The sequence below is a fragment of the Perissodus microlepis genome, chromosome 16, assembly GCF_051167445.1.
Source record: "Perissodus microlepis isolate ML-2025 ecotype Zambia chromosome 16, ASM5116744v1, whole genome shotgun sequence".
NCBI classification, from domain to species: domain Eukaryota; kingdom Metazoa; phylum Chordata; class Actinopteri; order Cichliformes; family Cichlidae; genus Perissodus; species Perissodus microlepis.
Window position 1 is genome coordinate 19,259,291 of NC_140476.1, and position 16,265 is coordinate 19,275,555.

The 16,265-nt window shown below is 40.9% G+C and overlaps 1 protein-coding gene across 1 annotated transcript in view; it reads left to right on the forward strand.

The window, feature by feature from the left end:
• Positions 1–6,625: 6,625 nt before the first annotated feature.
• Positions 6,626–16,265, forward strand: part of cckbrb (cholecystokinin B receptor b) — a 38,527-nt gene continuing 28,887 nt past the window's right edge. The window contains exon 1 of the mRNA XM_084908151.1: positions 6,626–7,146. Within this exon, the coding sequence (XP_084764277.1) occupies positions 6,984–7,146 (163 nt within the window). The 5' untranslated portion in view covers positions 6,626–6,983. The remainder of the gene's footprint in view (positions 7,147–16,265) is intronic.

Here is a 16,265-nt window from a genome sequence, read left to right on the forward strand (position 1 = left end):
AGAAAGAACACACGTGTGTCCTCATTAGGATATGTTAGTGTGTGGAAATGCAGCCTACAGGATTATTTTGTTAAATAGTATTTATGAAACAAGTTTCAGGTCATTTTAATGAGTAACATGAAAGTTACTTAATAGTGTAACAAATTACTTTCCCTGTGAGTAATTAAGTAGCGTACTGCATTACTTGTAATTATTGTGTTCTGTGTAATTTGTGCAATACATTACTTTTTATGAGTAGAACTGATCCCAGAACTGATCACAACAAATAGGGGAAATACCTACAACAGGCACAAACACTTGTATGCAATTAATTTGCATAAATGTAATGTCTTTGATATGGTGCTTAGGGATGGCAGTGACTCTCAAAGTGGAGCCAATGAGAAGCCAATGAGAATCAATAAAAGACCTGATAAGGAACCGAATCTATAAATATGGACAATGAAATCGGAATCACTAAGTTCTTATCAATACACGTCCCTGATAATTACCCATGTGGGTGTTTCTCTTACATTTACACACCTCAAAGCTGCAGTGTTTGCATTATGGCACATTCAATCCAGTCTCATTCAACAAATGTGTCATAAACTCCACCCTCAAGGTCATAATGTTCAAATCTAATTCTAATGGTTTTATTGTGATGATATGGTGTCTCTTGAGACGTGCAGTACTACACAAATGTCTTGGGCAACACTTCCTTTTGTTCTAGGAAAATGTAGACTATATCTAGTAATTTAATGAAATAAAAAAGAAAATACAGTATATAATGCTAAACAGACAGGGTTTTTCTATCTAGGTATGCTTATACTGCAATGTTAGTGTGTTTGGGATCATTGTCATACTGAAAAATGTGGCTTTTGTTATGCAAATGGTATTGCATGGTGAATCAAAATCTGAGCGTATTTGTCTGTGTTCGTAATTCCATCAATTTTGACAACATCCCCAACACTATGGGCCTCCAATGTGTTTTACAGATGGCTGCAGTCACTCGCCTTTGTTCCTTTCTCCTGACCTCTTCTGTAAATACTGATTGTGAGTGAAAAATCAAGAATTTAAAATTTGGAGTCATCACTCCATTAAACCTTATTCCACCTGTTTTTAGTTCATTTACTATGTAATTTGGCGTACCTCAGCTTTTTCCTCAATAATTCCTTCTTGACAGCCACTAAGATAATTTATGGTGAGGCTTCACTGAACAGTATGTGGATCAACTGAAGGTCCAGAGTCATGTCTCAAGTCCTTTGTTAGGTCTTTGCTTTGATGGTTTTCTGTTTCATAGCCACCGAATTTCCGAATTTGGAACCGAATTTCCCAGAGGAACCCACCCGAGGGATTAATAAAGTTTTATCTTATCTTATCTTATCTTACATGACTTTCAAATATTGTTATCTGCTGCAGATAGTTTTTTAGCCCAGTGTCCAGTTTCCTCAATTTTTTTAAGGACACACTGCACACCATGCTGAAATATACCAAGTTTTTAGGTAATAGCTCTATGGGAATTACCTTGTTGGTGCAAAAATAGTATTTTATGCCTATCAAACAGCTTTTTTTTCATAGATTCAACGAAAGAAATGGAAAGCAGCCTTTGTCCAAAGAAAAACTTGGACAACTGTTGATCAAGCCACTATAAAATCTTTTTAATACATCCGGCTCACTGGAAGCAAAATATTAAGAAATTGTGGGCCAGTACCATAATGAAGAGACAGACCAACACTGGACTAGCTATCCATTCTGTCAACGGTACAGTTGGTCTAACTTAGATACTTGTATAAAATAATGTGTCCAGGAAGTTTGCTCCCACTAGCATTCATTGATTACTTAAAAGTCTAAGACCCAGAGGTTAATTGGTCTTGTTTTCTAAGAAACAGCTTCACAAATTCCACCTTAGTGTCACCACTGGTTAAAAATTCCCCTCTGTACCGCTTTCCCACGTCAATACTTAAAATGGTAAGGATAAAGTTGACTTGGCTAGTCTTCTAACAGGTGGATTAAAGGGGGTCATTTATTTTTTTAGTAAAGATCTTTGTGGTGTAAAAAAATTCAAGATAGGGTTGGTCGCAGTTAATGATGTCCTGACATGTTCAGATTTTTAGTGATACTTAACAATGTATTATTTTATTTGACTTATTAACTATGTATAATTTTGTTTCTATTTTATTACTATGTGCATACACACTGAGAGTTACCTTGTGTATGTCATGCTGAAAGGAAATAATTACTTTAGAGTCCCAAAATTACATTAATTTGTATGCACAGAACCAAACTGCCTCTGGCAAGTTCATCTTCTAAAACAAACTCTAGATATATTTATTTAATTTGCATAAATGCAGAAAGAAATCCTGAGTAATATTAAAACTTCCACAAATGTATGAGATCCAAATATCTCGCCAGGTAATATCCATAAAGGTGTGTATCCCTTAAAAAAAGAAAATACAAGGTCTCATTTCCAGCTTACATCTTTACTATAACATAACCTATACATCCGACATCTAACAAGCACATCTGGTTGAAAACCCTTTTCGTCAATGCTTTGTACTGGCATCAGTCTCCCTCCCCCCAATATAATTTTCCTCCTTTGGCACACTGCCACCTTTAATAGCGCATTACCACCAACAACAGTAATGTATATTGACTGATGTGCAGACCTGCTGGTGGAAAGATGTATGGATATCCATTACCATCCTTCACAGTCCACAGAAATGTGAATCACATCACTCCACGCTTTTACTGTATGGATATAATTGTTGGTGCAATGCTAGAGCACTTACCTTTAACAATAAACTGAATTATGTGTATTCAATACCTTCCACCTCTTGCACAGTAAACAGTAACAAAGTAGACACTGCTGCTGTTTTGTTTTCATCTATTGTTGAAAGCTCATTTTACTGGGAATAAACTATTCCAAGGATTCCCCTCATGGCACTAACATTGTTTTAGCTGGTTTGGTCCTAACATCACTCGGGATCAATGTCTCACTGCACCCGTGAGAAGCAAATGAAGGATCATATTAGTGTCATATTAGTGAGGTTTGCATTACTGATCTAATGCTTCTCGTTTGTATGTCTACAATATTTGTGATTTAAGCAAGTTATTTTGAAGAAGCCTCGGTTACACGAGATCATTGTCCCTGGGGGTTCCTGGAACCAATTTTGAGAGCCAGTGCTTTAGTAAATACTATACTGATGTAAAAAGTATGACGAGGTCTGTTTGTGACAACCTGGTGCGACCGACAACAGGAAATGGCAGAATTTGTGCTGGAGACTCCAATCTTTCTGCTTGTGCACCTGAACACTCAGATACCCAGTAGGGGTGTACGTACCTCCTGACCAGGCACTTATTACTGCTGATGGGTTGGCACAGATTATAACTCTCTCTCTCACACACACACACACACACACACACACACACACACACACACACACACACACACACACTACCAGTTTGGAGCCATATTTGAACAATCGATCTCAAGGGTTTAGGAGCCACAACCTGAGGGGAGATGAGTGGAAAGAGACTGAAATCCGTTTCAGCTTGGCTTAGTGCTGATGCGTTCATAATCCATTACCTCTTGTTATCACCTTGAATTTGCCAGAAAAAAGCCCCAAAAAACACACAAACTTTGTCTTTTTGTGATGATTGGATTTTCCAAAGAAGCTGTTATTATTGAATATGGAACATAATGTCATATATTTAAAATATAGCTATATAAGAATATACAAAATATGCATTTATTATTTAAACAAAAGTCATAGATATCAGCCTCAAAGTGCCACCCACGAAGTGGTTGCCTCCAACCTGTCCTAATCAGCAGGGACGCGTCGGTAATCAACATGTCATGCTAGTATGCGATTACGATGCCCAACAGGGAGCACTATTCTCTGTCTTCATTCTGATTGGCATCCTCACATGGCTTGTTTATCTGGGCTAAGTGGCTGTGCACATGACCTGCCCGAGCCAGCTAATTAGACCAGGAGAAAGATTAGAGATGGGCTGCTTGTAATAATATCCCCCTCCATTTTTTCTGGAAATCATTTGAGTGTTCAGGGGGCAAACAGTGGCTTCCCAGTAATAACACCCTTCAGAGAACAGTGACATTTTAACTTAACAAATGTGCAAGTGGCACTGAAGACACAGTGTCTGTTACCTTTTAGGGAAAAAAGTAGACATGTAATGTGTCCAGATTCAAGGCAGATACTACTGTATATCCATATTTCATCCTTAGTTCAGGAAAATATAATGATGAAACCGAAGAACTTGACTTAAAAATAGCATCTATGATGTATGAGACCCCAATAAAATGACAAGAAAGAGTTCCCATAATCAGAGCTTTAATCCAGACTATCAAGGATTTGCTAGCACCAAAAACATTCTGTCATTTAACAATATTGTTATTTAAAGACATCAAATCATATTGACACACTGCCTGAGGGCACAGACACATGCACTTTAGATTTTTTTTTTTTTTTTAGCAAAGATATGAATCTGCATACAAAAGAATAAAAGAAGAAAGCCAAAAAGAGACCAAAGTAGAATCAAAAGATGGTAAAAATAAGAATGAAAACCACGCACTCTCCCACTCTCCAGTTTGTTCTTTTCAGAAATGATGAAGAGCACTCGATACACGATGTTACTGCAGAAGTACAGCTAGGTATACAGTAGTAATGGGCACAAGCATTTTCAAGCCATGGGAGCTACAAGTACCTCATCAAAAAAAAGAGGGCAAGACACCATGTGACAAGGAATTCATGAGCCCAAAGTTCAGTTTTAGGTGTGACATTAGGTCGGTCTGCCAAAACCATTCTCCTGAAGCGTTAGGCAGCTTCCAGTGTGGGTAGGATGAGTGTACAGGCAATAAAAGAAGTAAAGGCCAAGACATTTAAGGCATTTAGTTTTTCCAGAATCCTCTAAGGGCGGCAGAGTGTTATGGTGGTCAGCACTGTTGCCTCACAGCAAGAAGATCGTGGGTTCCAGGCCAATGCCTTTCTGTGTGGAGACTGTATGTTCTTCCTGTGTCTGCATGAGTTCTCCCCAGGTAATCTAGTTTCCTCCCACATGTTCATTCTTTCATAAAAGTGGTTATTTGTTACATAACATCTCAACACATGGAAAAATAACCACTCACAAGTGCCATTCAGTTTTACTTTCAGAGGATTAAACTCAGCCAGAGAAAGAATCTAAGTTATGGCGATTCTTGGTGACAAAAAACTTCCAAAAGAAATGCACATTCATAACAAAAAGGAGTTCTTAAGAGAACACAGGAAGCATCAACAGACAATGAAACAAATATGGGTGGAATAACACAAGCAGGAACCAGAACACGATCACCCAATACTGAAACAAGAAACCGACACTGACAGTGACAGAGATGGTGGGAAAATGGTTAAAAAAAAATAGTGGCACAGCAAATTCAACAGAATAACCAGGATCAGGACCAAACAAAAGCCTTTGCTGAGATTTCAACTGTACTATCAGTTCTGCCAGAATAACCAGTGTGGGTGTTTTGTCACTTCTTTCCACAGATGACTGTTAACAGAATAGATCTCGAGTGTTTCTCAAATGTTCAAGTCAGACGAATAAAACTGCTTCTGCTGGGGGAAGGCTTGAAGCTGAAATGGTTAAAAGAAACTGCTGGTAGCAAATAAATCAAGTCACACACAGAGAGAGAGTTCTACATCAACCATAAATGCTGATGAGGAGCAATTAAGTGAGTAATCAAATGAGTGCAGATGAAAATATTACAACACACAGCCAGAGGGCAGGCGGCATGGCAAAAAGTGCAAAATAAGTATGCAGAAAACCTATTAGGCATTTCTTAATAACATAAGATCTAATTAGTCAGTTCAAGTGAAGGGGTTAAAGACGTAATGATGATGATTTCGATAATCATGCACCAGATATTATAGGGAGGAAGTCTATCACACAAGCGTTTAGAAACTGCACTGATATATTCTGCAGCTCAAACCTTTGTTAGTCAAGAGAGAGATTTGCAATAAGATGACCGAAAATCCGCTCAGACCTGCCACATGGGGGCGGTGGCGTGCATGTAAAAACCACAAAACCGCCTACAGTCCGTCAACACTTAAATAAGGTGAAAACGTCCTCGCTCTTAATTGAATTACCAGCAAGCACCTTCACACTATGGAACAAATAGCCAAATATAAGTGGAAGTGACGGCAGTAAAGTAATAATAATCAAAAACCTGAACACAATGAATCATGTGTTTCTTTCTTCTCTTCTCTGTAATCACCCAGGTCTCATTCATTTGAATCTCCCCTGCTGCTTCCATATTAAATCCTTGACTATTTTGCAAAGTTCAAGAGGTCTTAAGCGTTTTAGGACTGTCACTATTTAGATATTGAAAGAGAACTGAGTGCTTTTCCCCTAACACAATGTTTCAGTACTCATTGCTTCAGGCTCGTGGTGCTGCAAAAAATGATGAATGGTTTTCATTTTATGGCTCACCCCGACTTTTTTTTTCTTTTAATCGAGACAAACAATGCTGCCTCTTGAGAAGCCGTGAAGCTATTATAAATATGTTCGTGTATGAGTTACACACATAAAAAACGAATCAGGCTTTTCTTATTCCCACTGCTCACACACAGACGCACACAAACCACACGCCCTTTATGACAGCAGTCCGCGACTCTGGCAGTTCATTTGGCAAAAGCGCAGCAGCGCACCGCGCTCACCTCTCCTGGTGCGCACCAGCCCTCGATTAACGCGCGACGCTCACTGAGACACATCTACAGTAACCGAGAAGGAGTAAAAAATAAATAAAAGAAAGGACATTAATCTAGTTTTTTTGTTTTTACGTTTTTATTTTCTTTTGCAAATTGGGAAAAAGACAACTTATACCTCATTCAGTCAGTGTGATGGACAGTGGATGCAGAGTAGTGTTATCTGACACTTTAAAGGCTCGAATTCCTTTGAATTTTTTCCTAATATTATACGGCATCAACTTACGCTGCAAACATTAAATCAGAATCATGGCTGACTACGTGAGAAATGAGACATCCATCAACCCCGAGTGCGTCGTAGCGCAGGTCGACGCGCTGAAGAACGGAGCGGGTAACGGGAGCTTGGAGGCAACAAACATCGCCTGCGGCAACGCGTCCACACTCCTCATACCTCAGCGTGCGAGGCAGAGAGGTGAGCGCGCACACACATAGCTCATCTTTTAATGAAATGTGCCACCATAATGTCTCTTTGTTTAATTTTAACGCGCTATTATCTGTACTGAAGCATTGCGCAGACTGTATGCAATGTCCAACTTAAGTTTAATTTGTAGTATTGACTTCATTGGGATGTGATGGGACTGATGAGCTCTGATTTCAGAGAAACTAAAACGGATTGTTTTTGTTTTTCAAGTCCTTAAAACTACAACAGATACAATAAGAATCTGTGCTTTTAACAACTTAAGGTAAAAGCATTCTGTGCTTAACATTTTACCTGGAGGTGACAAACTCACTTTCTGTCTGATACCATTTCAGTCTTTAGGACTTAGCAGTTTATTGGAAGTATATGGAGGTGCATTAATACTTTTTTTTCAGTAAGGCTGGTTTGTTAGGTTCTATTTATTTTAAGCAAAAAAGTGTACAGAGCAGCAGTGAATTACAGATCAAAGAGGATGCACACAGACAGAGAGGCACATCTAACCCTGGCCACACAGGGGATTTATTCATAAAAAAAAGTCACATCAGGGCTGTTCCTAACAGTCATCCCAGTCCTAAAGCATTTTAATGCACTTTATCCAAATTGTGATGAGAACAGAGCACCTCTTATTCATAGACTTCCCCCACCCCCCATGTAAATCTATAAATTTTGGAGGGAAAAAAGGACATTTGAGTGCATCATCACACTTGCAATTTCCTGTGTCCTGTTTCCAGCTGCCACATTACATTGTGGGGTCTCGCTTTAAGGCTTCGTAGGTATTGTTGCCACTGAGGAGAGTAGTGATCTTTGTGTGGTAATCCGTTGTGTTTAGGACCACGGTGCACCTTCTCTTATCAGCTGGTAATATAGTGATGTTGTGGTCTTTGCTCAGGGAAGCGACGGCCTTCTTTTCTTGTAATGTGAGGTTAGATGGAGGGACTTTGGAACTGGAGAGGGTGGCTGAGACTTTCATCCTGATTTGCTCTGCTCCTGTCTGTGATAATTTGTTAATCACTCCCACTCACATTCTGGGCCATCTGACCTCAGGAAATCACATGATAGGGTGGGGCCAGGTTTCACAATGAGCTCACCCGAAACCCTGGCTGATTGGGACCCACACCCGCTTTCACACCTTGGCTCATGTGATTAGGTAGAGGATCATCAGGGGGTCCTTTGTCCCTCTTTGGGGGGAAACTCCCACTGGGTTTAAATCTGGGACTCTCCACCATTTGACCCCTAGAACTGAAGAAGCTTCTCGGATGAGAGGTGAAACGTCTTCAAGCAACTCAAAGAAGTCCAGACACTTTTCTTTCCAAGCTCCTTAGACTACGATGACCTGGATGACTGAGAACCTTCACAGACATTATCAATCAATCTTCACTCCTCAGAATTTGTCAGTGTTTCTGTGTTTGGATGAGGTGGTTTTGCCACATGTGCCTACGCTTGTGTGTGTGTGTGTGTGTGTGTGTTTGTGAGCAGCATAGTGTCAGTATACTTTTATATAAATGACAGATACCTGTACCCCTTTTATAAGACTTTAAACTGTAATGCATTGTAGGCGATGATGATTGATTTGCCTCTCCCTCAATCATTCCCATCATTACACGCGATCTTTTACACCTCCCAGTGGTAAGTAATTTCAAACTGAGGCTGAATTAGAACACTGCAAATTACAAGCCCACTGAGGGCACATCTAACAAGTACAGATCAATGTAAGGTGGCTTGTGTCTCCCGAGCCTGGCAGCAGATGTGTTTGATATATTATATGCAGCAAACTAAGATATTTTCTTTCCCCCACAACATGTCAGTCACTCCTTCAAATCAGGCCGTTCTTTCTCTCTGGTTAATATTCTCGCTGTATCTCCTAACTGCACTTCATACTGATCTCAGATGATCATATAAATAGATCAAATTAAAGTGTCGGACCCAGTGCAGCTGCTGTCACCGTCATTTCTCACTCCATCACTCCCAAATTGATTGCTTCTCCACCTCTGTCAATCATTCTTCTCATCTCCTCTTTCTGCCCTTCTGTGTTTATCAGGCAGATTGAGTTGCATCACTGTCAGACTTTGAAAGAGTTACGTATGTTTTATGCAGATTGGTGACCTCAAGGAACGTGCCATGGACCACATGTAGTCTGCAGGGATTTAGTAAATTTATCCTTCCTCAATGGATGACATTTATTTTGATCAGTGAGATATCTCCAGTCCAGGCTCCGCCTGTTTGCCAAAGAGTGTTTTTTTTGTATAAATCATTTGATATGTGTATAAGAGGAGAGGGTACACTAAAAGCCAAGCTATGATACTGCATGATTTACAGTAGGTTGTGAATGAAATTTGCCATAAAAATGGAAAACACAAAGGGAAAGTGCTGTAAGTATTAAATGGGCGAATTTAATGCACGTTTTCTGAAGACAGAAATATGACACAAAATTGTTGGAATAACCTGGTAACAAAAAAAGGGTTGCTCTGCAAAATGTCTATGTACATCCGCTGCTTTGTGAGCATTTCACCATGGATACTGGCATTCACCCCTGAGCGAGGCACAAAGTGGGAGCGAGCGCATGTCAAAGTAAGGCCAAACCTCTGCAAGCTCCAGGTGGAAACATGTTGCTCGACTGCAGACACCTTTCAAAATGGTTTCACACTCAACACAGTCCAGGTGTTGTTTCAGGTTTGAAAAAGAAAAATAACAAAACAAAAAGCGAGAAAAAAAAGGTAAAAAAAAAAAAAAGACACCTACGTATTCTCTAAGGGCTTCACGGCACATGGATTTACATCATCGCTGTAGACTTCGGTTACTGTGGCTTCACAGGAAGCTTGTCACACGTTGCTTGGTTTTCATTAATAGAATCAATAAACATTGTTATACTTTATCTAGGATACTGGAAATCTGGCGCATAATTTGTCACTCGAGCAGCAGGAGGCAATTTCTGGAGGGGATGATGAAAAATAATGAAAGAGGGGTCTGTTGTCAGTGCCAGGAGCATTTCAAATCTGTTTTCAGAAAGCAGTTTATGCAAAACAAAAGGTGTCTAGTAAACAAAAAAACCCAAAGTAAAATGTACAAAAATGTAACCATTTTTCCTTTCATTTCTTCTTTTTCTCCCACCACTTCTCTCAGCGCTCCATCTACTGTCGCTCACACCCTCGCTTCTCACTCTGCCTGTGAGAGCTGAGGTGTTTAATACATGCCTGCGCTGTGGGACAAGCAGCAAACCTAATGTTCTGCATGCTGACCGCTGTGATGGGAGACTCTGTGGATTGCATGCTGTAGTCTGTCAGTCAGCAGTAAATGGGTTTGCTCGTTGCCGCGATCAACTGTTCGGTTGGGGGGTGGGGGTGGGTTGGGGGGTGTTGACTTAGTGACAAGGCTTAGGTGGCATTTACCCTGCTGGATTAGCCACTAGCTGTGACATTTACCAATACCTAGGTCTAACAGGAGACGAGCCAGCTTTCCTCTCACAGGCGCAGCGACACGAGGGTATACTGGGATTTAAAACGATGGGTGTTGCATATGTTTAAGAGACTGGTGAAATGCAGGGTTAGTTAATTATCTATGATATCCTGTATAGCTACTGGTTGCAAGAAACATATGAAACCTTTAATATTCATTAACGAAATACAAACTCTTATTCTTTTGTTCATACTTTAACATATTAAATAACAGGCTTACTTTACTATTCAGTTGAATTGTTACAGGTGATTTGTTAGCATCTGCTCTGCAGTGTTTAAACAGCACTTTAATGGCTGGTAAGTTGTTATTAATGACATGTTAGATATGCTATCGCACATTATTTGCACATTTGTTCTGCATTAAAAAAAAGCGTAACAATCAATGGTGTCCAATACGGCCCACATCTTGCATCTCTGTGTGATCTACCCAAATTCAGAGACGTATCTCTCTATGACATAGTGAAACAATATGTGCTGGCAATGGAGCCGAACAAGAAATAAATGACACATGATATAAAGTAGCATATCTGGCCTCTTTCGGATAATTGCAAGCAGAAAACCCCCAGCAGTTAAAACAAAGTGATTTTTCCTGCAGTCTGTAAACAGAGAGCAGACTGTGTGTCAGCGTCAGTGGCCAGACGTGGATGTGCTACAGGCTTCCCTTCTGTCATTTGGCTCTTTAAACTGAAAAGACTTTTGGTTTAGCTGGGTACAAACAAAGCCTTGCCAAATGGTCAGTGTTGGTTTCAGTAATAACTTCCTATCTATAGAGTAATTTCCTGCAACATTAACCATTACATGATATTTCTCTGCCTCACTGGCAGCTCTGGCCTCTGTGTTATGTTTGTGTCTGTCCGTATGTGTCTGATTTGATTTTTTCCCCCTATCTGGCCCATTCTGCTGTATAACAAGAAAACCAGACACAAATTTTTCAGGCCAGATTTTCAGACCAGAATTCAAATATGCTGATAATTACAAAAATTCAGACTAATATGTAACTTCCTGAGGTCTAAGTTGTCATTTCTCATTTTATAAAATTGTTTTCTCAAATCTCCCAAGGGAAAAAAGAAAACAATCATTCTAAGAAAAAAAAAAATCCACCCCCAATCACCCTATATTTTGCCTTTCTCTAAAATATAGCATGGTAATGTTAGCTTGGCTCAAAGCTCAGTATACAGTGGTGAAGTGATGACATTTTATAGTGTGAAGAAGTATTTGCCCCTTCCTGATTTCTTTCTCTTTTTTGTTTGCATATTTTGCACACTTAGATTCAGATGGTCAAACAAATTTTAATATTACGAAAATGCAGTTTTTAATGCATGATTTCATGTATTACGGGAAAAAGCTGTTCATACTTACCTGGCTGGTATGAAGTAAACAGGAAATTCCTGCCTTATTTTTAAGGGTATAGCAGATGTCTTGGTCATGATTGCTAACTTAATGTTATGGAGCAGCTAGTGTATCTAAACTAAAAAAAAAGCAACCAATAAAAAGCAGCATATTATTCCATGATCACAAGAAACTCAAGAACAGCTAAGAAAAAAAAACTGTTGACATCTATCTGTCTGGAAAGGATTACAGTGCCATTTCTAAGGCTTTGAAACTCCAGTCAAACACAGTGAGAGACATTATCCACAGATGGAGAAAACATGGAACAGTAGTGAACCTTCCCAGGAGTTTTCTACCAAACTACTCCAAAACTATATTGACTCATCCAGGAGATCACAAAAGAACCCAGAACATCTTTTAAAGAACCGCAGGCCTCATTTGGTCCAGTTAAGGTCAAAGTTCATGATTCAACAATAAGAAAGAGACTGGGCAAAAATGGGAGAGTTCAAGGAGAAAACCACTGCTGACCAAAAGGAACACAAAGGTTCATCTCAGATTTGCCATAAACCATCTTGATTAGGGATGGGTATCGAAAACCGGTTCTTGTTGAGAACCGGTTCCCACTGTTTCAATTCCTTGGAATTGTTTGCCATTTTTGCAAACGATTCCCTTATCGATTCCAGTCGCCCCGAATGACGTCACCACATTGCGGAGCGTCATTTACCTGGCAGGAAACACGGCGCCTAAGCGGCTCAAACGCTCAAAAGTTTGATCATACTTTACGAGAACGGATGACAACAGGGGAACTTGCAATACTTGCACAGTAGATATTTCATTTAAGGGAGGAAACACTACGAATATGCAAAAGCATTTGCTCACAAAACACGTGATAACCTTAAATGAATGTTGTGTTTTTAATTCCGCTCCGGACTCGTGAATCTCAACCCAGCTGCAGCGGTAACGTTTGCACGTCCTCTCCCGTTAATGCGGCAGGTAAATAATCAACTAACAGTGCATATTATTGTAGCCTGGGAAATGGTTAGCCACACAGGACACAATTACTGGGGTTCTTAATGTGCAGTTTTATTGTCAATGACGACTGAATAAACCAAAAAAAAAAGTCCTTTGACCTTTACTTTTGTCGAACAGCGGCCATATGGACTTGTACTGAACATCGACAGTACGAGAGGTAACGTGGCAAAGTAACAGAATAACCGATTAAACAAAGATGCGCCAATACAATACGAGGAATAAAAGAAATGAAATGAAATACAAAACACAAAAATACGGCAGTGGCCTCTGTCTGTGCAGAACAAAATACAAAGAACTAAATCACACAAGGCTCCTTTAAAAAAATGTGGAAGTGTTACATACATTTTTATAAACACTTACATTCCACAGAAATCTCAGCTCACTTGCAATACTGGAGCACACAGACGATCTCGCAACTTATCCCTTGCATGGAGAAAATGGCCGCTCCACGCTGCACATACAGGTCCTTTGCATCATACATTTAAGAAATACATCATCTTGTTAAAATACTGACGTTTTGCCACTGCACTACAATTATAACAATATGTTTCAATGAGTTATGTGCATATTTAACAATTCCTTACCAACAATTTAACTCCTTCACAACATTCCCGTTCCACATCCACAACAAAAAGAAAAGTAAACAGGAAGTCCCAAGATGCATTTCTTGTTAAGTGTTTTTTTGGAAAACTGCAGTTAACCCTTAAGCACTGCCCCCCCCCCCAGCTTCAAGTGCACACAACATGCAGATAACCAAAGAAATAGCACAAGCAATAACATTAAATTACCCAATAACATTCTTGTCTTACCATACATGGAAACAAAGAAACAACATTTTAAGACCCCTTTTTGAACCTTAAATGGATATTTGGTTAACTGAAATGGAAAATATTATTATTAATTTACCACTCGGCTACATTCTCCCCTGCAATCAGTCAACGCCCTCGGTGACTACTAAACCTCGACTGAATGGAAACCCCCCCCCCCCCCCCCCCCCCCGCAGTGTTGTGTTTTTTGTTTTTTTTTTCAAACAGAGCTGCCCCTAGACTTGTTCAAATCTGAGATGCCATGTCAGTGCTAATTGCTACAGCATTGCAGGCAGATTTGGGCAAATGAAACAGGTTTGAATGTGACCCTGCAGTACTCCGCTCACTTTTCCTGACAGCGGAAACAGGCTTAGAGCCTTTGCTACCCTCCACCTCAATCCTGGACCTGAACTCTGGCCCAGTGCAGTCGGAATCAGGGAAGTCACTGCCTCCGCCATCGGAACAAGTCCCCAAGTCTCTCTCTCTCCTAGTCATATCAGTAAAACTTGTTTCAGGTCCCTCTGACCCGAGACCATCTGCCTGTGCTGACACTGGAAAAATGTCCCTCTCTGACCATAAGGACACTTGTGGCACATCTAACCGAGGTAGATGATCAACTTCCTCAACAATGACAAAGTCTGGTTCAGATACCACTGGTTCCTCTCCAACCACTGGGTGATCATTGGTTTGTAGTTTGGTTTGAGTTCTGGGCTTCTGACCCGGGGCTGCACATGGTCGCAGCTCTGACCTATGAACATTTTTCGTTGGCCCTCCTTCAAAAGGTTCCACAGTGTGTGTGGTGCCTTGGACATCCACTACTTTGTAAATAGTGGGCCCCCAAGCATCCTGGATTTTATGCCTCCCCAAGGGCCGATGGCGAAGAAAAACAAACTGCCCAATGTAAACGGGGGGGGCAATGGACTTTCTTGTTTTGAAATGAAATCCGTTCTGCTGCTTTTTGCTCAGAATACTCTCTGGCTCGCGTGTGGGCCTGCTTAAGTCTCTCTTGGTGAACAGAGAGCCAGTTCTGACCGTTGTCTGATACACACTCACGGCCTAACAGTGCATCAACTGGAAGGCGAGGCTCAAAACCAAAAAGAAGATAGTAGGGTGAGTACCCTGTTGTTGAATGAGGAGTAGCATTATAAGCATACACAAGCTCAGGTAGATATTCTGGCCACTTTCTTTTCTTTTCAGGTGGAAGCGTTCTCAGTAAATCATGAAGAGTCCTGTTATATCTTTCACACTGAGCATTTCCTTGTGGTCTGTATGGAGTCGTCCTGGTCTTTTTAACACCATACAACTTGCAAAGTTCTGCTATAATCTCGCTCTCAAAATTTCGTCCTTGATCTGAGTGGAGTCTTTCTGGCACTCCATACTTCATAAACCATTCCCTGAGCAAAACCTTAGCTGTAGTGTCGGCTTTCTGATCTTTAGTCGGAAATGCCTGTGTGAACTTTGTGAACACGTCAGTCACAACCAGCACACTTTCCCGACCATCTGATGCTGGTTCAAGGACAGTAAAGTCCACAGCTACTACCTCCAATGGCCTGGATGCCAGAAATGCCTGCATGGGGGCATTAATCTTTGGCTGCGGCATCTTAGACAAGACACACCTTTCACAGTTCTTAACCCAGTTCTCCACATCCTCATAGTAACCTACCCAAAAACACCTCCCCCTTAGCAGGTTCACTGTGCGCTCAATCCCCTGGTGCCCCATCTTGTTGTGGACACTCTCTAGGACCTGACCTTTGAGGCAAACAGGCAAAAGCAACTGCCATACTGGCCCATGGAGGGACTCTGGAACAACCCTGTACAACAAACCTTCCCTTTCCTGAATAAGGTTCCACTGTTTTAAAAGTCGTCTCACCAGGTTGGATAAGGCTGCCCTTTCCTTGTAACTAGGTTTCTTTCCACGATCCCAAAAGGTTCTGAACCCTGTGATGGTAGGATCACTGCCCTGAAATGCTAATAATTCCTCTCTGGTATAGCCTGGGAGCGTAGGAGTATTTCCTTGCTCTGCCACCACTTCTGAGCCTGACTCCCAAGCACGTATCTGTCTCACCTCATAGCATTCAAGACCTTTAGCTACAAGATCTGGTTCCAGAGCAGTCCCTCGCCTTACCAGGCTGCAGACAGGGACACAGTCATCAAATTCTGAATCTGGATCAACCTCCGGCTCCCCTGCAAACTTCTGCCTTGAGAGGGCATCTGCAGCAGCATTAGAACTCCCAGGTCAATACTTCACTTCAAAATCGAAAACTGACAACTGGGCGACCCATCTCTGCTCTACTGCGCCCAACTTAGCCGTTTTAAGATGGCAAAGGGGATTGTTGTCAGTGAGCACAACAAACTTCGAACCGAGTAAGTATCCCCTAAATTTCTCAGCAACAGCCCACTTCAAAGCTAGTAACTCTAGCTTCATGCTGCTGTAATTACGGTCATTCCTCTCAGCCTGGCGTAGCCGGCGACTGGCATAGGCTATGACTCGCTT